Source organism: Bombus pyrosoma, linkage group LG9, assembly GCF_014825855.1.
Source record: "Bombus pyrosoma isolate SC7728 linkage group LG9, ASM1482585v1, whole genome shotgun sequence".
NCBI lineage: Eukaryota > Metazoa > Arthropoda > Insecta > Hymenoptera > Apidae > Bombus > Bombus pyrosoma.
In genome coordinates this window covers 4,067,110-4,094,139 of record NC_057778.1, presented here as the reverse complement: position 1 = coordinate 4,094,139, position 27,030 = coordinate 4,067,110, and the positions used below count along the sequence as shown (strand labels likewise).

Genomic DNA, 27,030 nt, shown 5'->3' with positions numbered 1-27,030 from the left:
TGAACATAGGATTCTTGGCATAAGGGACGAAATGAAAGAAAGAATTATGGTACAGGTAGAGGGAAAATTGCAATGAAAATTATAATGGAAATATTTTTTTAACACATTCACTGTCCTATTACCGTGATGCATGGTATTATTTGAACAATATCGTACTTTGTTCTATGTTTATCAATCACGAAAGCAAGACCCGATATTTCTATCATTTCCAGAATTATTATAGGGTAAATTATATAGATTTAATCCAATTGCATTTTTTTAAGAAAGAGAAAGAGGAACGAACGATGCTTTGTGACAGATTATGTAACACAAAAGTCACTTCGAGCTACTTCATGCAGCATTGTAATAAAATTCTCTCACTAGATCACACTTTAATATTAATTTTTACTTCCTAAAGGATAGCTTGAAGCATTTTAGTAAAAATTTCGTCTACGAAATATCCACGTGAAAGTTTAAAATACGTTCTAAAATACGTGTTATACATGTAAGTGACGTTGGAAAGGACGGAATAAGTAAAAATTATTTGAAGTCAACTCCAGAGAATACGTCGGGTGTGGCAAGACTTCCTAACCAAGATTAAAAATTGCTCCCTTTGTAACCTTTGTGACAGGACGCCGTGCATTGTCGAGAAGGAAAATCACCTTTCTTGTTCCCTTTCCTGAATACCGTCTCCTGTATTCTACCTCATCATTTTAAAGTATGAAGTTGGTACAAGTCACGCGGAATTAGATAAACATAGACGAAATTTCTTTAAAACTAGCGCTCGCAATTGCACCGACTTAGCTTTCGTAGAAATATTCAGCCAAATGGTAACATAAAATACAGAGATATTAAAATTTGAAAAACCTAAAATTGTATTTATTGCGGAAACTTCTATAATACGATCAATCAGCATGTTTTCTACTGAAAATTTTTGAACTTAAGGCTCCTTTTTCTCAAGAAGAGGAAATATTATAAATATTTGTAAATTAATTTATGTAGTACTCTTACTCTTTCTGTCTCTTTCAGTTTTTATCAAGACATAAAAATATTACAAGAAACAATGTTTATATTGTAAATGTCGATGTATGTAGCAGTGACCAGAGATCAGGGCTAATAAAGTATAAAAGATTAATGACAAAGAATCACTGTATTCATTTATAGCGACTTGCATCTACAATGATGTACTGTACTGAATGTAATCGATCACCTGTGAAAATGTTAAAACTTTACTAGTGATTTTAATTGAACCTTCGATAGCCCGTTACAATGGTTTATAGTACCGTAAGCAATCAATTAAAGAAAACTATAAAAATCTAATTTCTTCTATCACAATCACGATTCCTTCCTCTTTCAAAGGGGCAAATAATCAAGAATTCGGATTCTCTATGTTCCTACTTCTCCGATCGTATCACAGAGTTTTGTTTAAAATATCAGTTACACGGTTTTTGTAGCAGACTGCTATCGAATCAGCAGGCTGCACAACCGTATCAAAATTCCAGACGTATCGCGATATATCCGATAAGGTATGAAAGGCAACGTTCATTTCAATATCCCGTCGTAAACATTCTCGTGGTAGTCGTCCATCGATAATCGCAGAAAAATTGGATGAAATACTCTCGTACCACGACGACAATCCTTGATATCGAAGGTAAAGTATATCATTCGTGACGTGTAAGCCGAAAGAAATTCTTCTTCCACCCTTGTTATTCGTTACCTACGATATCACTGGTATTGATACATTTTTCGGATATTTGCAATTACCTGCATGCTCTTTTGTTCGTCGATATCTGAGACACAAAGGTATTCCTCTCTATTCTCTTTCTTTCAGCAGTAAATTTAACAGATTGATAATGTCGTCTGCATTCGAGTCTCGTGTTAATTTTCAGTTCGTTTATAATTTCTGCAGGGTGAGATCGAGCAACAATAATAGTAATGTCGTCCAGAACGATGGTAATTTAGTTGTCCGAAAAAAGAAAACGTAAAGGCTCGTTTGTTAGTTTTTCCAATTAATATACATATGTATAGTAATCTTATTATTTGAAATAAATTGAAAATTGTGATATATGCTTCTGATGGCATAATTTAGCCGCCTTTAATAAACGTTCGAATTAATGAAAAAAATCGAGAAATATGTTACAAATGAATACCTTCGATAACGAAAATTGCGAATACGTACGCAATGGAATTGTCGATTATTCTGCGAAAGCAGTTTATACATACAAAACGGGAACGAACTCAACGCGTAAATTAAAATTTTCGGCGTGCGTGCAAATTATAGGCCTTGATTACGGGATTTAACCGCAATAAATTCTGACCTATATTACAGGATATTGGGATTTCGAGTAATTCCCGCGGCTCTTTGCACAATGCGCACAAATATTTGCACGAGTCTAACACGTTAAGGTTTTCTATCTTGTCTGGCCATAAAAAAAATACTGGTTATAAATCGAATCTTTATAATGAAGCTTGCACACTCGATAATACATTACTCGAGTCAATGCATTAACGATGAAATTACGGGAACCGATAATTGATAGCAATTTATAAAACGTTAGGAAATTGAATTTTCTCGTAGGAGCTTGGATTGCTACGATTTTTCTAACGCGAGTATAAAGTTATATTGTCAATTTAATTACCAGGTTTGTATAACCTGGACTTATAACTAAAGATTGAATTTATTGAACATCGGGTTTAGTATCGAAATGTAGGAAATACGATATTACTGTTTACGGAGAGAATTACATAAAAAGTTCGATGACGAGCAACAGGTAACGCTAGAATCTCCAATTACCAGCAATAATTTAATATTACTGTTTATCGGTTCCATTGTGTACTTATTACGTGTGTATATCCAGGTATATTGATTATTTATAGTTTATAGTATATAAATCACATTCACAAATATTGTAATATAATACTATATTTCAAAACTTCGCAGATTCTTCAGAATAATTTGAGAAGTTATCAAAAAAAAGGGATGGATCTTTTTAAAAATATAAAAGCAGGATGTTTAAATTAGATGAATGTTTCCGAGAAATTAATCCAGTATATTGGCGAAGTGGAAATTATATTAATGCAAATCGAAACTTTCGGAATTGAGCAGGTATATCATATTCCAAAGCTAACATCCTTTTAGCTTCATAATTATAAAGTTACTTATTGTTACGATATGTTTTCATGACTTAGTATTATTATATAGTATTAGTATCGCAATTATGCTTTTCTATGTCACATAATAACAATAGCGAAAGTAAAATTAAAGCAATCGAGCGTTTGCAAGATTTTCAAACATTCCAAATGCTTACAAGTTGCTTTCCTCGTCTCGCAAGAATACACAGAAAGCGTATTTCACGCGACAATTTTGTCCCAAATCTTAACAACTAGTATGCCAATAATCATTTTAATCTTCTTCGTTCAAATTTCACTGGCTAGAGCCTCGAAACCTCGGTCATCAAACGGCACTTTTCACCGTGATTGCGTCTAGCAAAGCAATTAGAAACAGTCGTCCCGAAACACGGGAAACGAAAACTCTTGCAAACTACATAGGTAATTCGGTAGCGGAGGGAAGACCGAAGTCGTGGATAGGAAAGAACTAACACGGGAAATGTTATTTTACAATCGAGATTCGCGAGGCAAAAAAATACCATGTGAAACGGTCCATTTCACTGGGACTAGTCTCGTGTAGCAACGTGGTCGTTAACGCAATGCGAAAACACGGCAGTTTCCTACTTTATTTCGGCTTTTAACAGAAAGAACAACAGCAACAACAATAATGTTAGCGTCCTCGCGAACGTTCACCAAGCTCAGCGGCTGATTTTCAACATCCGACTAGAAACAGAGATGGAAAATTAGAGAAACGGACAGAGAGAACGCGATCTCTATCACGCTAATCCCACGAGATTTCGCGGCTCTCGGCTACTGATTTCAAGCTGGATTATAGTCAGCGCTGAATGACCACTGCCAGCTTCAATTCTATACTCGAAAACTCTGTTTTCCATTCTCCTAAAATCATGTACGTTTGTTGCTTGTTTAAACAGGAATATTGAGTTTTTAAAGACTGTCGCTGCGATTTTGCTCGACTTCTAATGTATTCGAAATATTGGAGTTAGGTGAATGATTCCAGTTTGAGGAAATGATCTCTTAAATGAAAATTTCGACTACTTTTTTTGTCATTTACTGCGTTTCTGTCTCGACATAAGAAAAACACTAGGATTATCAAAAACACTCTGTTTCCAGTAATTGTAAAAATAAAAAGAAAAGGTTTGATAATTCTAAATATATCTGATTTGTTGCTTCTAACAGTAGAAGCTTCCTTCGAAATAATAGAAACGTTTGAATTATCCTATCTAATTTTCTTCTGAATATTTATGAGTTATCGAACAATTTTCCAATAATTACTCACTGTTCTTGTAATTGTCCGATATCGATGCATACTGCGTGCCGTGATGGTGACCCGATATTTGCCCCAATATTTCCAGATTCCTCGATTGCCGTCCTGAAAAAGGCACAATGGAACAGGAACGTTAAAGATCGGATCACGATTAATCATAACGGTAAATTAGGTGCTCTCGAGGATAAAGGAATGTTTCCGATGGGTCGAAGCTTTCTCTCATTTTCCTTATCTCTGCCGAAGATTTTCAATCGAAATTTCTTTGACGATTTAAATGAATCCTTATCTCGATGAAGAGTCTCTAATGAAGGAGACCAATATTTTCAATGAAAGCTCAGAACCATGAATCAACAATTTACGAATACCACAATTACAATAGTCATAATAATCATTTCAGACTATCAACGAAGCAAATAAGTAATAATAATCTGTCGAGTCTATGGTTCGTTAAAATAACTGATTAAGCTATGTAATGTTACACGCAGTTACTCTTGGTCAGCGAAACTATTATAGGAACGTTAAATTAGGTCTATGCCACCCCTGGCATTCCCCAATGCTAATGAACGAGTACTATGGTATGTTAAGTGTGGTTTTGAAAGTGGATGAACAATTATAGCAAAAGGCTGACGTACTGAGCGAAGCTGTGTAAACTGTGTTACAATAATTAGATTTAATTATATTAATGAAGATTGTGCTGTTTACTATTAATAGAACATATTAGATATCAATTCCTAATTATTGTAATAACTACGCTTTTAATTGAACTGTAATTGGTAAACTATGATTTTAGATAGTGACTATAGTATCTTTCGAAAAATTATACAGAATATGAAAATTATTAACAAGTCTACTTTACTAATAATATCTTTAATAAAACTTACGATTCCGGCATTTACTTTTATATTATAAATTTGCAACAGTTTCAACTGCGAATTATATGAACAAAGAAGTAATGGTAGATGATAGAACATGTGCAGATGTGATGAAAAGTCAAAGTAAAACATCAAAGTTACAGTTAGTCGCCGATTACGATTAATAATTGACATTTATGTTAACAAACGAACTTCCTCTTTTGTAAATTTTCCCTTTTAGTTGCATTTATCTTTATCATAATAATCTCATGTTTTATTTTCGCGAATTATCCTACACAAAAACTATGGTTATTAAAATCCAACCAAAAGTGGTTTCGCTGTGCTTCCTTTCGCCGGATATTCGAGGCGTTAAAATGATAATTTAAAGTTGGAAATTGTGACAACCTACGGTCGAAAGTTTAACGATATTCCGCGAGGACAACTGCATGCAGCAATTCTCGTAACTTAGACAGACTGTAGCTCTTTTCTCCGCGAAAATAGGAAAAACTGGTAAATAGGAGTATTGCATGGCACAGCAACAACTAACTTCTTGCGGTATCATTTTTTCAGTAGAGATAACGATGTACTTGCAACACGCAATTGAACTTGCTCAAACTCATCTATATACATACATTTCTCGGTTATCTTCCTTCTGATATCTTTATTACTTCACACGCGAAAGGTTTATTAAAGTATCGCGTTAACCACGTCGCGTGATATTTTTTGCAGTGTAGAGTTCATGTAATGCTTCAAATAATATTCCTTTATAAGAGCAAGATACTTGATCATTTTGTAATGACTTAATAAATCGCTCTATAATAATTGGTACGTGTACCTACATACTTTGGCTCTTATAGGCTATCGTAGGGTGAAATTTCAAACCGTGTGAATTTTTCCTTCCACATTATCATCGTAATATTACTTGTAATCGCGGGAAACAATAATTGTACTATGTATCATTTTTTATTGAATAATAATAAAACATCCTATCCCAGTCTTATTTGATTTTATTACTTGACTATTTTAAAACAGATATTTTTTTTTGAGCTATGATAGTGTTTAAGGATTAGTGTATTTATTAGAATAAAATATCATTATTAATACCTTTATAGTATTTAAATAAATAAAATCTTTTTTTTTATAAAGGTTCCAAAGTTTGTAATAACTGTAAAATTCAGAAAGAATCCAAGGGATGTTGTAGAAATAATAATTAACATAGTTGTTTATGAGACATGATAAAGATTTCATTAGGTACCTGTAGGAAATAAATTTATTATAGACAAAGTGTATATCTAACTCGCACGCTTGATGAATTTCTAAACTGTGTGTTGTTTGACAAATTTCTGTGTACAAAAACTCCATTGTTTTAGGGAACGTCTGACGTAGTACATCTGCATGTGTATATATTCTTTCTTTGTAAATGGAGTCGTTTTGCGTAAAATTCGAAATAACAAAGTTCCATTTTCCCAATTCCATTTGGTCAAAGATTTTATTTATTCTTTGCTGTCACGAACAGCTGAAGTTAATTTTCTCAAATTCAGCGAAACGTCAAATCGAAAAATTCTTTAACGTTGCATCTTACAAAATTAAAACAATTTCAGGATATAATAACAAGCATTTTTCTCTTTAATTATGGCAATTTCCTACAGGGTTCTATTGATACAAGTATCTGTTAATTCAATTAATTTCTTTCTAAACCTGATCAAATGTGGTCAAACGTAAAATTATTTTATTATTTCTGCTGCGTGTGGAACAAGCTTACAAAACATTTAATTTCGACAAACTGTGAGAAGATGTACTCTTTCAGAAATAAATGATTTCGTAATAAAAAAAAAAAAGAAAAAATACACTTTTTGCTCATTTCATGTATTTTAAATAATTAACAAGTAATTTAAGTAAATAACAAACAAGTTGACAATTTTATTTGAATCGATTTTTAACTGAACGGAGTTCCTATACTTGTAAAGATTACAAACATCAAAGCGATCATCGATTTCTTATTATTCCACTTTGGAGTTTATTTCGCAGTTCGGGGAAATGCATTCTTGATAACTGTTCGATCTTTCCATTCACCGATAGAATTGTAAGTTATTTAAAAACGAATGTTTCATTCGAAACTCGGTATATCACGGTACGTCAATAATTTCACCGGCAACGCAAATTGCTAATAGCTAAAAATGAAAGCTCGGGAAACAAAGGGTACGAGCGTAATGTAAACTTTGAAGCTGCGAAGAAGTTTTCTTCGCTCGAAATTCGAGAAGATAAAGTTCATATTGCTCCGAAGAAAGTCGGACTTTAAAGAGCAATTCGTATTTTACGAAGCTGTATTTAAATCAATAAGGACAAGATTATAAGTACACAATGGAAAAACTTTCCCCATAATCACTTGCATTCAGGTGTTGCCAATTAGCAAACTTTACTGTCCTGCGTTATCTCTCATCTTTGTCTCAGGAATCCATTATCTTGAAGTATTAACGACGAAAAAATGTATATTATTTTTACGTATTCAACAGCTTCCTGAGTTACTATAACAGTTTGTACTTTTCGTAAATTTTCATTGTGTACAGTGTTCATTAAAGAAATTATTCAGATGAAACTTGAAACATAATTTATGTTATATTTAGTTCTATATGTTAGAGTGAAACTATGAGTTAAATCTGTGTATGGTATTATATAGTTAGAATAGCTTATCTTCATCAAAAAAGAATTCTATCTTATATGAAAATTACGGAGGAAGAATACAATTACGTTTCTTATTTACTGCAAAAGAGCAGTTTCAGAATTTGATACGTTGTCGATTAATAATATTGGCAAAATTCATTTCCTATTTAATTTCCATAATAAACGTGTAGTTTTAATAAAAGTAGTTTCATGCGTCAGAATTGAAAATATTTAAAAATGTATCTTATTTTGTCTCGTGGTACATTTAACATTATTTAATTATTTCAATCAACCATGTTACACGCGACAAAGCAAAGATAGTGAAAAACTAAACGGAACACCGTGAAAGTAAAAAAGAAAGAAAAAACTATTTTCCCAAATTCGTCTCTACGAATGGCGGTACTTCGCTATTACATTTCCGAGCGGAAGTTGATACGTTGTCAATACATTTCACTTGTCAAACTCGTGTATATCGATACTCGTATGTACAATTTCGAAAGTTCGCTTGCAAATTCCACACAATGGATGCATGACGTACCAGGTACGTTTTTATGGATTGAGCTCTGTTCGGATTAACCACGAACACGGGTTTCGCAAACATAGACCAGGAACTCTTCAATGGAAGTTGAAAACAATTGTTTGTGCCGGGAAAACGTTCCCCAATATGCCGCTATCAAAAGATCACACAATTTGTACAATTCTAATGTGCTCTTTACGACTTTAAAGAAAACGTGGGTATCGAGTCTTTCCATAAATACTCTCGTGTTCGTGAGATGACAAACAGAATATATTTCTCGATATTGATTTCATCATTTTATATCAATACTATTCACAAAACTTCTAGTTGCTAGAATGTAAAGATGACGTTAGAAGTCACGATGAAATAGAAAACGATACTAATTAATACCAACTCTGTGATACCATACCTAAACTTATTAACACTGCATTAAAATAGATAACCGAGCCACGAAGGGAAATAAAAATAGAGTTTAAATGGTCGAAAGAAATAATTTCGTCAACATAACCAACGTCGAATAATTATTTTAGATCTACCACGGGATAACTGTTTTCGTCCCAGACAGTAAACAGAAAGCAGAAACGATAAAAAGCCCCTAAATCTCTTAAAAATATGTAAAACAAGAATAACTGTGGAATTCAGTATTCCAGCGTACTACAATACATATCCCAGAATGAAACTCTCGAACAAGAAACTAAAGTAATTATTAAACTAGAACTGACAGTTTAAACAATTAAACCTTGCTAAACAAATTCCATTTCATACCTCAAAACTATAACTATTCATAATACCATTAAATTGCCAGCGTCTTCAGACCAAATACTTCTTAGGAAATAGTTACTGTCGCGAATAATCCGCGATTCTAGGAAACCTTCGAGTGATTTTACCTCGCTGCTGGGGACGGTACACCAAAAATTCAATTTACGGACTTGCACCATAGAGATCGGAAGTTATTCGAAGTTTCCTCTCTCTCGTTTCTCCCCTCCCTCCTTTTCTCTCTCTTTCTCCATTTCCCTCCTTCTCTTTCTTTCTCTCGTAAATAATCAACGAGCGACGGTTTCCCGATGATAAGTTAACGAATTCGCAGATCGGTATTCTCTCGGAGCCGGTTAGAATCCCCTGGAAAGCGAGCAGGGTTGTTCGTCAAAGGTTCCATTGAAATTCGAGAAATTCGAGAAACGGCGCGATGAGAAGAACGGAGAACGAAACAATGATGTTCGCGTTCACCACGGTGTAAGCACGCCGGTGGCCGTATTTTTCAAGGCTCCTTTGTGCACACCGCTTTCAAATTTCGCAGCTACGCCCGAACTTGGGTAACTGAATTCTATTGGTCACAGTGAGTCGTGCTGGTATTCTCCAGGAGCCATACTCTTAAGAAAGCTTTCATTGTTGGAATTCGAGTACGAACTATATTTCTTCCTCTACCCTTCTTCTTTCTCATTTTCTATCCTGTTTTCCCGTGATCCAAGCGTGCGCCAAGTTTTCCACCCACATATCAGGCGTTTATTTAGGACTTGGTCTTATCACGGAACGATAATATCTTAGCTGACTAAAGAACGTGTCATTCTTTGTGTTGATTTATGTGTTGTATTGCCACGCCTCGAAACGATTGCTAGATATATTTCTTTGAGCTAAGCTGAAGATCCATCGAAAAGCTAAGATAAGCCGTGCTACGCTGAGTTTAAAAATATTTGCTTTCATACATATACAGGGTGGATCGGCTAAGGATTTAAGTTTGAATATATTCGATACTATTAATTATATAGGATAATGATTCAGATAAAAGTTGAGTGATTTCAAAGGGTGCGTGTGTTAATGTTATTGGTTTTTCTGTCAGTGGACGCGTAAACGTCATGTGAAGATCAACTTCACTTTTTTAGATAGAATCACATATTTTTTAATACAATGATAGATGCAGCTCAGTATTCCCTATAAAAAATTACCGACGTCTTTATATCGAAAGGTACCATTAGTATAGCAGATATTTTAACTTTTAGTTTGCAAAGCTTACTGTATGAAAGACGATACGTTCCACAAATTAAAAGTCACTTACCCCGCATACCCAACCGCTTTTCTAGCACAACACTGCTATTAGTTTAGCTATGCTATTAACTTAGCTTTTAGTGAAGACGTTTCTGTGTATATATATACTGGAGGAAATATCTTTAAACTTGGCATAGCATAGCTTAACGTAGCTTCAAACTGTGAATATTCAATTTTAGAAGATTTTCTTCTACGTAGCTTATTGCCTTCCTTTCTCATCGTCATCGTCATCTTCTCATTTCTGGCCCGTTTTCACGTTGCTCGAGTAGACACCAAGCTTTCCACCCACGTCCGATCAGGCTTATTCTATCGTGTTGGCGTTTATTTAGGACGTGGTCTCATCATGAAACGATAATATCACGGCTGGCTAGGCAACGATTAATGGAGCAATCTCGGCTGTGACTGATGTTATACGCAATCGGGAAACAGCTTCTGGCTTTTCATCGGTCCCGGATATGTACATCATGTGCAGGGATTGGCTGGCTTACGCGGACCGTCCAATCTATTCAGTGCCGTGAAATTTACTTTACGGCTTATTGCCCGGTGTTTAGAGTAAAATGTTACCGGTCATTCTGGACCAACGTGTCATTCTTACTCGTACGCTCCACGGTACTTCATTTCGATGCTGATGCAAAGAAAACGACGTGCACCAGGGACACTCGGGTATTTTGACAAACGAAATGCGGACGGATTTTCCAACGTACCGCTGGAGAGGTTCTTGTTATTTCTGAGAATTAAGAGTGTTTTTGTTCCTTTCATGCACGGGCTTGACCTTACATTATTTGGACACCTTGAATGTTTATTACGTTGCATGTATACGCTGAAGGGGGGTTTTCTTATTTATTCCATCCATACCATTGAGGTGGGAATGATCCACTAAATTCAAAAATCTAATTCAAATTTCGTTTGACTTTGTACAGTTAAATCGAGTTTTATTCGCGTGGGTTATCAAAATGAGTTGCTGATTGCTGCATGCTTATCATCATACTGATAATAAATTGGAAGTTATTGTGCGCGAGCTGCGTTACATTATAATATCATTCACATATTAATTATACTGCATTTACATAACGTAATATTCGTGTAGTTATAATTTTGTATCCAGTCTATTAGTGTTAATTATTATCAGCTACCACCAAAAAGCTTGAAGTAGATTTGAAATAAAATTTTAAACGCGATATAAACTGCATGTAAAATCTAATGTGAACAGGCGGAATTTACACACCTGTCGTGGTTTTCTATGCCATGGTTTCGCTTTGAACACAACTGATCTACTCAAAGTAAACTTTGCGGGACCAGTCTACCTAGGCAAGGGAAACAAGTGACACTCGACTAACTGTTGTTCGATTAATGTGTGTAACAAACGAGGTGAATGAAGAAACGAACTACGACATTTCTGAAGACAAAACGTATATATCCAAATTAGAAACAGGGCAATTGAAAACATGATCATTTAGACAAATATTTGAAAAAAGATAATAGCTACGGTTTATACTAATTACTAATTAGTAATTCGTATATATATTCGATTAATGATGGCCACGTAAATTTAATGTTGAAAAGTAATAGAGTGAATGTTGTTATGATCGTGGGGATGTAATAATTAAGAAATGTAATAATTTAACAAAAAGTGAGTTCAATTAAGCAAATTTATGTTGTAATAATTTGTTATAATATTTCAGTGCTTTTATAGTAAAATATTTTCATCCAAAAACATTTTTGAAAGCTAAAATAAATCTGAATAAATTCCGTCAGAAATTTATTAGTTTCGGAAAGTTTGAAATTGAACATTGTTATAAAGCAGATGGATTGTTTGGCTATAAAGAATGCTTGTCAGTCGAATTGTAAAACAGTCATAATGAAATTCGTTGATAAATTCATTGGAAATTGTGTAATGGAGAATGATTTGTTTTATTCCATTTAGAATTCAAGATACTTTTCATAAACAGATCCACAGTTATAAATTACAAGGTACATACATTTTGGAAGATGTCTAATAAATAAAGCTATTTCGATATTCATTCATTTTTTTGACAGATAACATTTTTATTAAAAAATTATTTTGTAATAAAAGATTGTATTAAATTTGATGTATCTATTATGGAATTTCTTTTTATATTTTAATAAGTTGATAATATAAATTAAGTATTAAAGAACAACTAAAAAACTAAGCTTTCAATTTGCTAACGTTACGCACTTGCATACAAGTTTAAGTAAGCTTATGGAAATACATAGAAAGTATAGAGAACCTGGAAGAAATAATGACAATATTCTCATATTATTATATACAAATGTAGACCCTCAAAGAACATACTAAATAGAGAACTTAACACTTAGGGAAGAAACATTTTCTTGAACATACGAATTTTGAACTCCATAACTCTTGATCTTAACAAGTTTGACATACTTTTACAGACTTTCGAATCTCTGTAATCTGGCATTTGAACTTCTTGCGAACAAAGCGGTATTAGCGAAATTTAGTAAACTGGATAAAATAAAAAGCACTTTAAAGTTTAAAAAGTCTGCTTCTACTTTGACTTTCTGCTACTTTTATGCATAAAATTGAACCTTGAAGCGTAGAAATGAGTGTAGAAATATCTAATAAGGTTAAACATTTTGTTCTCATAAAATTAAGATAATATTACAAAATCATATTAATTCAGTATTAATTCTATTTACTCATAATTATTAAATTCATAAATTAGTTTGCAATTAATTTTTTTTTTTTTTGTCTCCCAATTCTTGCACATTCGTAACAGCATGCTCATTAACTAGTAATATTACACATAAGCTAAACTAAATTACATTCAATGATTAATCGTTAATCATTACTGATTAACAATAATATAATACGTTACTGTTTACCACAGGAAGCAAGACCTTGTTGCATAAAGACGCATTAATTCTTTACTGACAATAAAAGCTCCAATTTTAAGCGTGTAGAATTTTCTATAATTTTTTACTGAAGGAATTATTTTTACATCTTTTTCTTTCTTTAATTGCCTTCAAATATCTTCGAAAAGAAACCACGTGTCTGAGATTAAAATCTACTTTCCAGCATCTTTTGTTCCCTATTTATTGAATATGTACTTTGAAATTACAATTGTCTTCTAAATTACAATGGAACTCAGGTGAATACAACACAACTTTGCTAGCATAAAAGAGATAACTAATTTCATTAACTTTTTAGTAAATCATGTGTTGTGTGCTTCAAAGAAACTTGCCAACTTAGATCCTTAAAACATGCGAGTGAAGCCTATTATAATATTAAAATACACAGCAATTATAAATTAGGTAATTATAAATTCTTTGATATTTCACATTTTTTCTTTTTATTTAAAATTTCTGTACTCATATATACCCACGTAAATTTATGGTATTGGTTCTATGAAATTTCTCATTTATCCTGTCCACCGTATCCTTTGTCTATGTCAAGAAAGAAAAGATGAAAATATATTTTTCACCCTAGATTTTATGCAGTAGATGAAAACAGCAAGTCGTTCGGAGCGACTTTATCAAAAAAGGAATATAATGACATAAGAGCAGCTGTCGACAACCATCGTGGCGTATATTTATTGTAAAACCATGAGTCACGCGGGACCAAAATCGATTTGTCTTTACTGGCGAATTCGTATCGAGAGGCGAACCTAGCTAGATCTATCTATCAACGGTATGAAACGATGAAAAAAGGTATTTCAAACAAAAAAAGAAATGGGGGAAAACAGAACGACGCGTCGAAGAACGATGATGCAATTGAAAAATTGACGTATCCCGTTAAACTGCTATTACATTTTTCTCCTACGAATTTCGCCATACCTTTGATACAATATCTTCGTTTGTGTGTGACAACAGTAAAAAAAAAAGGGAGAAAAATGGATGGAAATGGAAAGAGGTGAAATATTCTATTAAAAAATGTTTGTGCCACGATCGAAATTTTATTTTACCTTTTTTAAAGATATTAATTCATATTCAACAGAGCATATTGGGCTTTCAATTGACCGTTTCTTCTCCATTCTATCAATCTTTTCAAAGTTTGCACTTAACAAAAATTAGATAGTAATTAAGAAGATGTACAATTGAAACACAATGTTCTTTTCCATTTAATTGTTTATTTGAATTACTAGCGACGTAGCAAAGTTAATTTAACAATTGTGGAACAAAGTAAATCGTAAATCGGTGATAAAACTACGACGAATCTTCTCAAAACCTACACCCATTGAAGGATAAATAATAATTAAGGAAACAGTTAATTAGAAAAGAATGTTAATTCGACAATGAAGAAACTAACTGAAATGGAATCCTGCACTCCCGTTTGAAACCAGAAGAGAAAACAGTGGAATAGTTGGTGCAATTCCCATAATTGGCCCGCGTTCCCCAATATTAATCAACGTAATCAGAATCGCGGACTGCTGAAGATAATTTCGCTGCATTGTTTATTCACTTTGTCTCGGCGAATGGTTCGCGACTACATGTAAATTCCCGGAGGATCAAAAATCCCGGAGCAGCGGCACCGCGAACTTGTATGAGGAAGCTACTAATACAGCTTTATATACCCAGAGGAGTATTTTACCCGAGTTCCTTCGTTCCGGTCTGTCGCCACTTTTCCGATAGGCTCTTTAACTAATTCAGGCATCGCTACCGTGACGTCCTGGATAAAAATTCAGGGGGAATTAAAAAGGAAAAGGATGAAGTACGAAATTTATGGAAATCCTCGTAGTAACACCAACATCCCCGTATTATGGCGGTGACTATTCCCTTGTAATGCGTAGTCATTACAATATCAAGGGTAACCAGCGAACAAGGCAAATACAGCAAGGTAAGGTTGTTTGAAACGTCTGAGCTTCAAGATCTTAAAATTCAATCTTCAACTTTACGCAGAATAATCAAATTCGATTAAATCGTAAAACGTCATTGGTTTCTAACATGGTAACGGGAGAATGAGAAAATATCGTGTAGTCTAAAGTCCACCAAGAGAAAATATCAAAGACGAGAAAGTAATTCGACCAATATTGTGTGGTAGGATTATTTGAGTCAGCGAGAAGGTATCTCGTAAAAGCTAATGAAATAAATAAGAAAATAAGAAAAATAATTTACAAGACAAATTTAATCATTGTTAAATTGACTCAAGTATCTATGTGACTTAGATTGGGGTCACATCAGACGGACGTTGCTCGCGTGACTCTGGCCTTAAATAACCTTACTTTAACCCATTGTTGAAAAAAATAAATGAAATATCATTGTATCATTGTACTGTCGACGTTAATTGTTAATTTAGCTTTGTTTCGTGGTGGGATAAAAGGCAGCGGAAATAATTTGATCATTAACAAGGTTCAATTAAGAGAAAGAGAACGGCGAAAGTATCACGGGAAAATAAAATATTCTTTCTAATAAGGAGAATTGTACCGTGATTAAATTTAATTTTCTTTTCTCTATGAAATTAAAAGTGGAAGAAGCGATTGAGTTAACGATCATATTTTATTAAAATATTTGAATCTTTCTGTGGAAATTTAATAAATTGTATTAAGATAGAGATATTGAAGGAAAGTCTGGAGAAGCACTGGAAAATATACTATTTTAATATTTTCTGAAAGCACTTTAGTGCAAAGACAGTTCAAAATTGGGCACGTGAACTACTTCTCCTCACATTTATTAACCAGAAGGAATCGATCGGGCTGCAATTTTTACGAGTCGTTTTTCATGCGCAACATATTGTCATTTGTCCATGTTCAGCACAGAGAGAGAGAGGAAAAATTATATACGAGGTCAAGCTATTGACAGTGGAATTACGGTGAAATTAAAGAGGCTTTGGGAACATAATATCTTCAAACTTAATTCATAAAAATATCTTCGTATTTCATTTTAATCAATCGTTTCAATATTTGCATTTAAAGTATTAAAGTGATATTAATCGTTTCATTATAACAGTTTAAATATTAAGATTTGACTGAAATTTCTAGTTTGAACAAATACTAAAGTTTAGATGCAGTATAGATAATCGAGTAGTTTCATTATTATCCTAACTTGAATTTAAAATATTTTATGGAATGATGAAATTTACGTAGGTAGCGTAAGCTGACAGTCAAATATTTGCGTCGAATATATGTACAAATCTAGAAATTTTCCGATTCCTCGACAAAAGAGGTATTTCTTGAATGCATTATCAAACCGTTACTTTCAAAGACGCTCAATATCTCATCATCATCCGTATTCGAAGCAAATCTCTCGAATTTATCGAAAACCGATATCAGCTTGAGAAAATTATCTTGAATGCTGTGTGCGATATAGATAACATTACCCATTGGTCAATACTATAAATATGGAAACATAAAGCCGTAATATTATTTCACGGTAAATATTGGAAAATATTGGAAAATTGAATTCAAATGCCTCGAAATGGCATTCGCAAAATATCTCGATCGACGTTGAAGAAAAGGTTTTCAAGAATTGTCCTACTTCCTGTAAGACTGATTAATTCATGAGTTTGCACGTTTTCAATGGAAATATCCCTGTTATTTTAAATTTCAATATTGCCACTAGCGCTACTACGAAAATAAATCTTTGTTACATTTATGAAAGTATAATTTTGAACTATTTCTAAATATTTGAAAAAGCAACGTATTCGTCGTACAGAATATAGAATATATTTTGCCCTATTATATTCGTTTCTAAAAGTCGATATGCGGGATAATCACAGAATATAGAGGTACTTCTCTATTGTTAAAATTATCACGTGAACTCGCGTAGCTTTCTGATACAATTTTACTAATAAATTACGAGCAAGATTGCATCTAACTATAACTGTTAAATCCAATTAACATGGACTTCGCCTTTCGTTATGCAGCTACTCGCCAGATTCGCCGTGGTACTTGTGACTGGAAATTTTACAAGAATTATTGCTGCGCAAATAACGTTGGAATTTCTCGCAAACATGGCGATCGATAGAAATAACAAAAGAGTTCTCTAAATAAACGCAGCGCAGCTCGGTGAAAGAGAAGGAAAGGAAAATTATGCTTTCATGTTCGTGTTTGTTGGAAAAGCGGGTTTAAACGATCGCACAATGTTCCATGGCATTTCATCCTTTCCACCGATAGATAAAAAATCGATTTCCCGATATCCCTTTCATCTTTTTTCTATCCTTGGACTTACCGTTGGGTGACTTGACGGTTTTCGATAATAAAGACGTCTATTTCCATGATAATGTATGGAAGGTTAGAGCTACTGGGGACTTTCGCAAATTCTGTTCGTCGTCCCATCCCCTTTCTAATTTCCCCGGAATTTTATCTCTCAATTCGATGAAGATTATATTTGAAGTTATTTTCACTTAGTACTTTCAGTTAAAACTCCATGTTTTTTAAACATGTCGTAGAAGGATCATTATATGCAACACACATATATGTGGAAGAATTGAAAACGGAATTTTCAAATTAAATATTACCTGTATAGAAAATAGCATTCGATATGTGTATAAATACGATGTGCCCACTCAAATATCATGCACAATTTTTCGACAATTTAATAAAAGTTTAATAAAAAAAGATTATGAACCAAAACTGATCCCCGTTGAGTGAACTGGGTTGGAAAGATAGATGTTCTATTTCCATTGCAATTAGCTTGGTACTGTTGAACAAAAAAAAAAAAAATTAATGTTTTATGTTTGTTAAAATTGTTTTAGTGCCCTGTAGGTAGAACGCGATGGAAAAGAATTACATCTCTCTTTTTACAATTAAACAATTTTTAATTACAGAAATAGAAAACATTTTTTGAAATGTTTGTTTGAGTATTCTCGTTATAAAAAAATGAGAATATTTTTATAGCGATTCATACAGAAATAGTATTTGCGAACAAATGCTTTTTAGTAGGTATATAACACAAGCAATGGAAATAGAAATTTCTAATAAGATACAAATAAGGTATTATACGTATCTAAACTTTTACGTATTCAAACGACACACGGCTTAATACATTTTATTGCTAAAATAATTGAATAACTAACTAAATATTTCCAAATTACAATTCACAAAGTATACATACATCACCATACTGGAGGTAACGATTTGTTAAATATCCAATTATAAAATTCCACTTTATTTCCTTCAAATCCGGCTAAAAATAGTAGGGAGAGAAGAGAATTAGCATTTACCTCTTCCTTATCCTGTACTTATTTTGATAACTCAAAGTCGCGCAAATGCGGAGATACACGAGCCACCGGGGATATTACAGAAACTCGCAGGAGCATAAATTTAATTTTAAGCTCAACCCTGTTAATCTTTCCCTCCTTATACACGACGAGTGCTTCTTAACCGACGTAAAATAACGAACGCTATATGCAAAGAGACAAAGACGTAGATCGCAGGACATTTACTTAACTTACATTATGTAAAGATACTAATTGTTAATAACTAATTTGATAGATCAGAAACTGCACGTATTCCGCATGTACACATACACCGCATGCTTCCTTAAATCAATTTCTATCATCGAGCAGTTCAACGATGGGTCATAAGATCTCTCCATATCAAACAATTTCTGCCAGGATATTTGTATAAAACATTTAAACAGACACCTTGTATATATATGAAACTTTTGTTACAACTTTAAATATGCACGATTTTCTCCTTCATTTTATGATACTCTACTTGACATAATTATATATAATCATCAATTATATCTATTATGTATAAAATATAATATATTTAAAATGATCAAGCAAACATAATCTGCTTAAAAATAGATATATTCCATGTACTTATATTTACATAAGTTTCAAACCCCAGACAATAACTTCCTAAAAATGTTAATAAGATTCGAATCATTCTCAAGACATTTGTCACTCATTCTCTAAAGCTCTTCACCCCGTCCTAAGAATGTCTCGAATTATTTATCTCAGTCTTTGAAACCCCTAAACTTTCACTACTGACCGATTTTAATACCTCGCCATCCCGTTTACACTTTTTCTACGAGACATCAGGGACGCGTGAAAGATACGAGGAATAAAAAGGGTGAATCTCGAGGCGTGAACGCAAAAATTGGATACCGTGAGATCAGAGCGGGACGAGGACGTGGCAATTGCACAGCAAATTAACCAGGAGCGTCGTAAAAGTGCGAGAACGGTTATACTTCGCCCTAAGCTGCCCCTCTGTCGGCCATTGCCGGTGCCACTAACACTCTATCGTCTACCGACCAGCGGTTACCATTCCCTTCTTTGGTCTTCCTGCCCTTTTTTTGCCCGCGAACTAAATAAAATATGGATCAAAGCAACGAAGTTTCTCTCTCCTTTACACCAGGCCAAGTGTGCCACTCGCAGCTGGTAGTTGGGGATAAGTTTCCAACTTTAGAACGAAGACACCCCTTGTGGTGAGTTTAGCACCCTTGTATCGAGGTTTTGTACACGTGCACCAGACGGAGAAAAGCTGCTGCTGCTGCTGCTGCTGTTACTTGTGTTTCCGCCGTGTGCTCTTACTAAAGGGCTTGTTGCGAACGAACTGGTATACATGTAATGGGGAATGAGTTGCTGGAACTTGCCAGGTTAAATCGCATTTTGGAAGCTCTCTTTTGTTTCTTAGCAATGATACTTTCAAATGATTTTCTAGTGATACGAGTAGTTGGCAACGTAATTTTTATTATGAATAGACTTTTAGATGCTAAGCTAATTAACTTCATTTCTTATTCGCTTCTTAATTTCATTATATATGTGTATAATCAATATTCAATTCTCGAGAAACAAACTGTGAAATAATTGCTGATAATGTGACTGCTTGCAAGTGGGAAAAAAACTTCTAATAGAAAATATAAACAATTTAAATTCATAAATATCTCCACGATCAGTTTCGTATACCAGATACTGAAACTCCTTAAAAAGACCACTTAAATTCTTACCGTTCAACCAACTTAATAGCCCCCTCCCTCTAAAATTACAAACATTCAATGTCCAGTCTTATCAATCTCCTAAAATTGTTCAGATTCAACAGCTCCAAGGGATTTGTATCTTTAGCGTTTCTAAAAAATTAACACCAAAGTCACAGAAAAGCAACGGTTTTCAAACGGAATTTGCGCGCACGAAATCACCTAATCTATTGATTCTAGGTCTGGCATAAGAGTTGAAAAACAGTCGATATGTACGTAGGTCCGATAACTTTCTAAAGTTCATGGATCTCATTGGCGAGGAGAAACGACTCGAACAGAGCAAAAGTCACGGTGCGGTGTCGAATCAATAGAAGAGCCGATGTAAATCGAACGCTTGGTTCCGTGTTCGCTGACCAAGCAAACACCACAGTCGCGGGTAGCGAGATCTCGCTTTCGAAAAAAAATTCCACGGTTCCATCGAGCGGCAGTCATTCGTCTGTGTTAAAAAGGGATTCGATGTCGATATCGGGGCATACATCACACACGTGATCGATGATAGCGATTCGAGCAGATGGCTGCAGCCAGTTGTTTCATGCGCGGATTGAGAGAGGAACATTGTTTCGGCTTAAAGATAACGCTTTGTTTCCGCTGCTACGCCGGGAACAATGCACACAAGCGAAAATCGAATAACGCGCGTAAAGCTCCAGATAAGCGGGTGGAAAAAGCCTCGGCTCAAGCAGCTTTCATATTTCACCACCAGGCTCGCGGCTCTTCGTCGTATTTTCCATTCTATCCTGTTCTCACCCTTTTAATTACTGATAGAGAAACGGGCCCCGGTATGTGCACCGTCTGGAACATCGATCGCGGCAACATTTAATGGAATCGCGTATACCGCGGTTGGAAAGATTAAAAGTCGCGAGATTTTTCCACCTTTCCCCGGTTCTCTTCTCTCCTATTTTTCGGTTTCCGCCATCGTAAAGTTATGTCGTAAAGGTGTTTGAAATAGATAAAAAGCGTATGGAGATTTTGTGAGCAACGAGCAGATAATTTTTGAGGATCTATCGGGAAGTTCGTGGGTGTAGTATTTGGTAAATTGGATAGAAAATGGTTGGCCAATATGAGCTTCTGAATTTTTTAAATTATATAAACACAGTTCTGTATTTTAGTATTATGTCAATTAATTGTTCGAGATAAAGAAATTTTACGATTTCTTTGATTTTCATCAAGAAAGACGAATAATGCTCAATACTACTGTTAGGGTACAAATGATTCATCGTTGGAACAAGCAATGTATTAAAAGACGTGTAACGATAGGATTTTAAGTTAACGATGGTTAAGATAAAAATTTTCCTTTAAATTTTTCTAAAATTCTTTGACAGAAAAAAACTCCAATACTCTGATCAGTATTCTAATTAGTTTAGAGACATTAGAGGGTGTATCTTAATAACAGGAATGAAAAATTTAACAATTCGAAATTAATTGAATACGCAGATGAAGTGCAATTGCAAGTAAAAATATATGCATATTATATAGAAGATTAACTGTTCGGAATTTTAGCTAAACCAAGTAATTTCTTTCCTCTCAAAGAACATACACACAACACAACCTTTTGATTAATCTAATAACCTAATAATAATACAATTCTAGAATCTTTTGTATTATCTTTATGAAACACCCTGTATACGTGTAAGTCTCGACTAATAATTGAACAAGTAATTAGAAAACTATTTGGGATAATTGTGTATGTGCTGAAACCAGACGATCCACGAGGTAAAACGTTTGTTGCTAATTAAGATTCTCTTGTTACGTTGCTGTTGAAACTACGAAGATGCCCTTTGCCAGGAGTGAACTGGAAGTGGGAAAGCGCAGTTCTTTACAAGAGCTGTGCTTCAAATTGCCGGGTCCTGGGAGCTGTTTATGAAGAGGAGCCCCATTTATTTCGAAAACGAGTGGCCATCTAACACAAAAGCAGAGGGCTGTTTATATACCTTGTTAAGTAGTATAATTTAAGACTCGACTGGTTAAAGAAACGCGTTTTCGCTTCTGCTTCTGTCCTTGTTAGTGACTTCTCAAAAATTAAATCTGCCTCTTTAGTTTTTGTCATTTTATATCATACTTCCTACTATGTGAGTGTTCGTGTAGATTAGTAAAATGATTATGAGATTAATTTTAGATCTGTCAATTATTCGAATGTTAATCGATCATGAATCACGTCGATCGTTAAATAGATCATGTTTTGCTGTCACAGTATGATGGCAAATAGATAACACAGTTTTAGAGTAGATATTCCGAAAAATACGTAAAACGTTCGCTCAAAAAAAAAAAATTACATAGTGCAAGAAAATAACATAAATAATGGCGGATTGCAAAGAAATTTCTGAGAAATCGTACCACTAAACACGCTCTTCTTTACTTCTTAATTCATGAAATTGATCAATACCACTTCTGGGCGATGTATATTTCATATATTTATAAAAACAATTATCTCTTCATCTGCTCGTTTCATCCGCTCCTCACAAGCTCCATCAAAACCAACCAATACGTTTTATGTACATTTCATTAAACCAATTTTATAATACAAAATACTTCAAGACCAGTAAATCATTAAATTAATTACTCATTAATTAGTCAACAATTCACTAATTAGAAAGCATTCGACTCAAGTTATTTGGAATATTCGACCAGCAATTCAGTAACTGTATATTGCAGCGTTGGAATAAGTAGTTAAAATTGGAGAGTAGACAAAGCGCGAAAGATTGGTCCAGCGAAATCCCAGCGGCCAGTCCGGGCGTAGGTAACAGCTTTATGATTTATTCGTTCAATCATCGTAATGTACATCAACTCGAATTAGCGTGTTGCGCGTGGAGGCATGTATATCGAGTTATCGCGAGGATCGCAGCCAGCAAGTGGGTCCTCTGGTGTGTGCGTGTTTGTAGGTGTGTGTAGAACGTGGCGACGTGAATGGCGAGGGCCAAAGCGATCGGGAGGCGAATCCGGCGTGCAACAAAATAGTAACAGGCCGCGGATCAAATGGAGCACTCTTTGACGTCGCGCGGACGCTCGGCTCTGCGGATCCCCGGTGTTCCCAATGGTCGTGAAACGATCGATACGCGAAACAAAGTGCGCCGGCCAGTGCACATTTCTATACGTTCCAATCCGAAGGGCAATTCAATTGCGGCGGACGTCCCATACGGCCATCTGCAATATTCTCCGCGAGCAATCGTCCTCCAGAGACCGTCAATGTATGCGCTCGCGCGCCTCCCAATGACATTTACATTTATATTGACACGGTGCTCGAATGGGTTCTTGAACAGTGGCGTACGCTTAAATGCATTTGCGGTGCCGGCTTAACGACCAATTTCAAATTTTTCCCCCTCGATCCCGATACCCGACCGATTTAGCCTATGCAACGAGCGTAGGAACAATGCTATCGTGTTATCACCCGTGAACAATTGTTCTTTGCAAGATCCCAGTTACTCAGATATCTCTTTTGTCAGAGTTTCCGTGGCATCCCCTTCATAACATTTCGGTTAGAAAAATTATTAACAAGGTATTATCTTCATGGGAATTGGTAAAATTCTCATACGCATTCTGGCCGTCTGACTTTAATAAAAGCGATTCTGGTTACCTAACATGGAGCAGGCGCTAGTACACTACAAGTGACTGTGGCGACTTTCTTACACTCTAGGGATGCACGTCGAAAACACAATCCCAGAAAGCACTCGCTTAACTATTCTATTTCCTACATATAATTTTCTGACCTGATCTCGAATATATCTGCGTCCAAATCTACTATGAAATCCTAGACCCTAGATGAAATGCAATCTCACTTTCCCGTCTCTCTAATGTATCTTTCCTTCCCTTTGATATAAAGGATCGAATTCAGACAAATATTATTCCCAGTTGAGTATTACTTAAACACGAATTAAAAAGAATTTTTCTAAAATAATGAAAATAATTGCAGAAAATTGGTGATACCAGGTTGTATATCGGAAATCAGATTAACGATTCCGATACAAACGAGATATATAGGGCACATACGTTAATAAAACCGTTCACTTGGATAATATTGAGATACCAGTAGCATAAATTAAGATTGACAGATTTACAAAATGGTTAATTAGTCAATGAGCGTCTTAGAAGCTTAAAAGCTTTTGAATTATAAAGAGCTTGTGAAGTAAGATAATCTTCAGAACTGGTAAAGATTAAGCCAGAGATTTTGAAGTATTCTTAACTCTCAAAAGTGAATGTAACCTTAAAGAGCTAATCTATTATCCAATAAAATTAACCTAATATAGTAAAAAAAAGAGACTAATTATTATAAAATAAAAATATATTTTGGTGTCAATTTGATATCACTCTTTCTTTTTGTATCAATGTAATATTTTAATATGTCATAAATATCGTAGTTAGAAATTTACTGTTTCATCAGAAGTTTCGTGATATGTACACAAACGTTGTTGGCAGATTAGAAATTTCAAAAGTTACTGACATATAAAAATACAAATTGCAGAAACATGGAGTATCTCATTAGAAATACATTGAACTTTTTGAATGACATACACTATATCGAAAGTTCGAACAAGTCGTTTCATACTTTAATATAACATTCTCCATACTTCTGTATCAGAGGTACATTTTTAACCTTTTCGACGTCGCGATCCATTTGCGATATTACAAAAACTTTCCAGTATGCAAACCCTGCCGAGTTTCTGCTGAACTCACGTGGCAGCTCCTGATGTAATATACGAACAGTAGCAGAGTATCACCGTTCTGTAACTTACATTTCAGATACAATGTATAATGTATACGAATAGATATATATATATATATAAAAGATGAAGTTACTATGGTTACTACGAAATATTTTCAAACATTATATTTCATGAGAAAATCGAATTTCATAATCCTCTTTCTTTAAAAAATGACAAAATTGGCAATAAATCTTCACAGTTGACTTTTGAAATCTTTACTATTAACTCTGAGGCAATTACAGAAATGCAATGTAATTATGTTATAAAAAAAACCAAAAGATAGATTTATAGTAGTTTCTTGAAATTTTTATTGTCGAGTACTGTCTAAAGTCAGTTACACAATGTTCAGTGCAAATAAGTGATTTGGAAACATAAAGATTAGAAAGAACGGATTTAAAGCAGGTATTATATTTTTCACAGCTATTTTCTGAACTTTCCTATATGCACTTACATGGCCATAATCCAAAATTTGGTGTTCATAAATTTTTAAAAACTTTTTTAATAAACGAGTCACGTTATGTAGCGACGTAGCCTACGGCTATCGTTCCTAGATGATTGGGTTCTTATAAGTAAAGAAAGAAGTAGATTGCGTTCAGATAACTCGTTTTGCGGTTGATAGCCAAACCCCATACACGACTGAATGAGTCAATATACGAAATACAACTAAATTCGACTCACGTATTTGCTCGACCCTTTAAATGCAATCCTGAACGTTACGAGGCCGTGTAATTTACGTGAAACCACATTTCGTTAAGGCGGAAATTGATGAAACATATATTTAGAATAATATAATAATGGCCGAATATAATAATTGAAACTAACGTGTTTCCATAAGGATGCAAATTTAGCGATCTATTAAAATCACGAAATGGGAATTAATAAGTAGTAAATTACTGTCATATTATTAGATTTTTGCTCAATAAATGTTACTTCCCAACAAAAATTTTTATGCTCTTCAGTCATAAACATCTACTACCACTTTCAGATAATGAAAAACTCACTAACTCTGTAATTATTTCACAAAATCTGAGTTATAATTAGAATGTTCCGCAAAAAAAGGAGAATTCTGCAAAGTTAATAATTCGAACAATCTTTTTCAATCCTTTTTCCCTCCCATTGGAAATGCGAACTGATATAGAAACTTTCAACGCAATTCAACTTACAATTACTTTTACGATTGCCTGCGTGACTATAGCTTGAAAGAAATTTCCAAGCGATATTGTAAACGATTATGTGGCCCTGATCTTCCCTTATTTCAAATGAACACTCGATTGATGCCTTAAGAAATTAAAGCCCATTCGTGTTACGAAAGTACAAGTTGAAATCCTCAAATTACAAGACATTACTTTGACCCGATGATGTTTCAATCCCACAGCAGACGAGAGTTAGCAGTTCGGGAATCCTCTTGTAGTAAGTAGTACTTAATGCCTCCGTAGTTACGAAGCAAATCAACCTCTCTTCTACGCAAGGGTTTCTGCTTATCCGTTCCATCGTTATGTACATTAGTTCGCTAAAATACTCGAACGTTTCTCGTAGAAAAATTTTATCTTCATATTATATGATTCTTCGGATTTTGGTCGTGCTTTTTGATCAATGGTAGTATTGTTCTGGCGTTTCGTGAATATTCTGGTTCTCTTCTTCGAGTCTGCCCTGAAACGTCGGAGCAAAACGTGCTATTGAAAACACGATCGAAACTCGAACAGCTACAAATATGCCATTTCATAATTGTCGTGAAAGTTTAAGATCGAGAACACATTGTACGTGTTCAATAGAACAGTTTGAAGTTTCATTAGAACTGTAATGAGACACGATCGTCGCGACTATATTGGTCAAACTTAAAACGAATCTGAAAATGAATACAGAAGTTACAATATATTCATTTCAAGCGGATACTAAATATCCTGCGATTTCTACATACATTTTCACATTTGTTTCTAAAATTATCGATTTGAGCCCAGTCTCATTGCAATGCTAATGTCAAAATGTTAC

At 34.3% G+C, this 27,030-nt stretch overlaps 1 protein-coding gene across 6 annotated transcripts in view; it reads right to left on the bottom strand.

The window, feature by feature from the left end:
- The window catches only part of LOC122571143 (neurotrimin-like), a 295,840-nt gene that overhangs the window by 63,121 nt on the left and 205,689 nt on the right, over nucleotides 1-27,030 (bottom strand). For 5 of the 6 annotated variants that reach the window (XM_043734518.1, XM_043734517.1, XM_043734520.1 and 2 more), the window contains exon 2: nucleotides 4,385-4,477. The exons of the other annotated variant lie outside the window; for it this stretch is intronic. In XM_043734518.1, coding sequence (XP_043590453.1) covers nucleotides 4,385-4,477 — 93 coding nt within the window. The remainder of the gene's footprint in view (nucleotides 1-4,384; nucleotides 4,478-27,030) is intronic. 6 annotated transcript variants of the gene reach the window in all.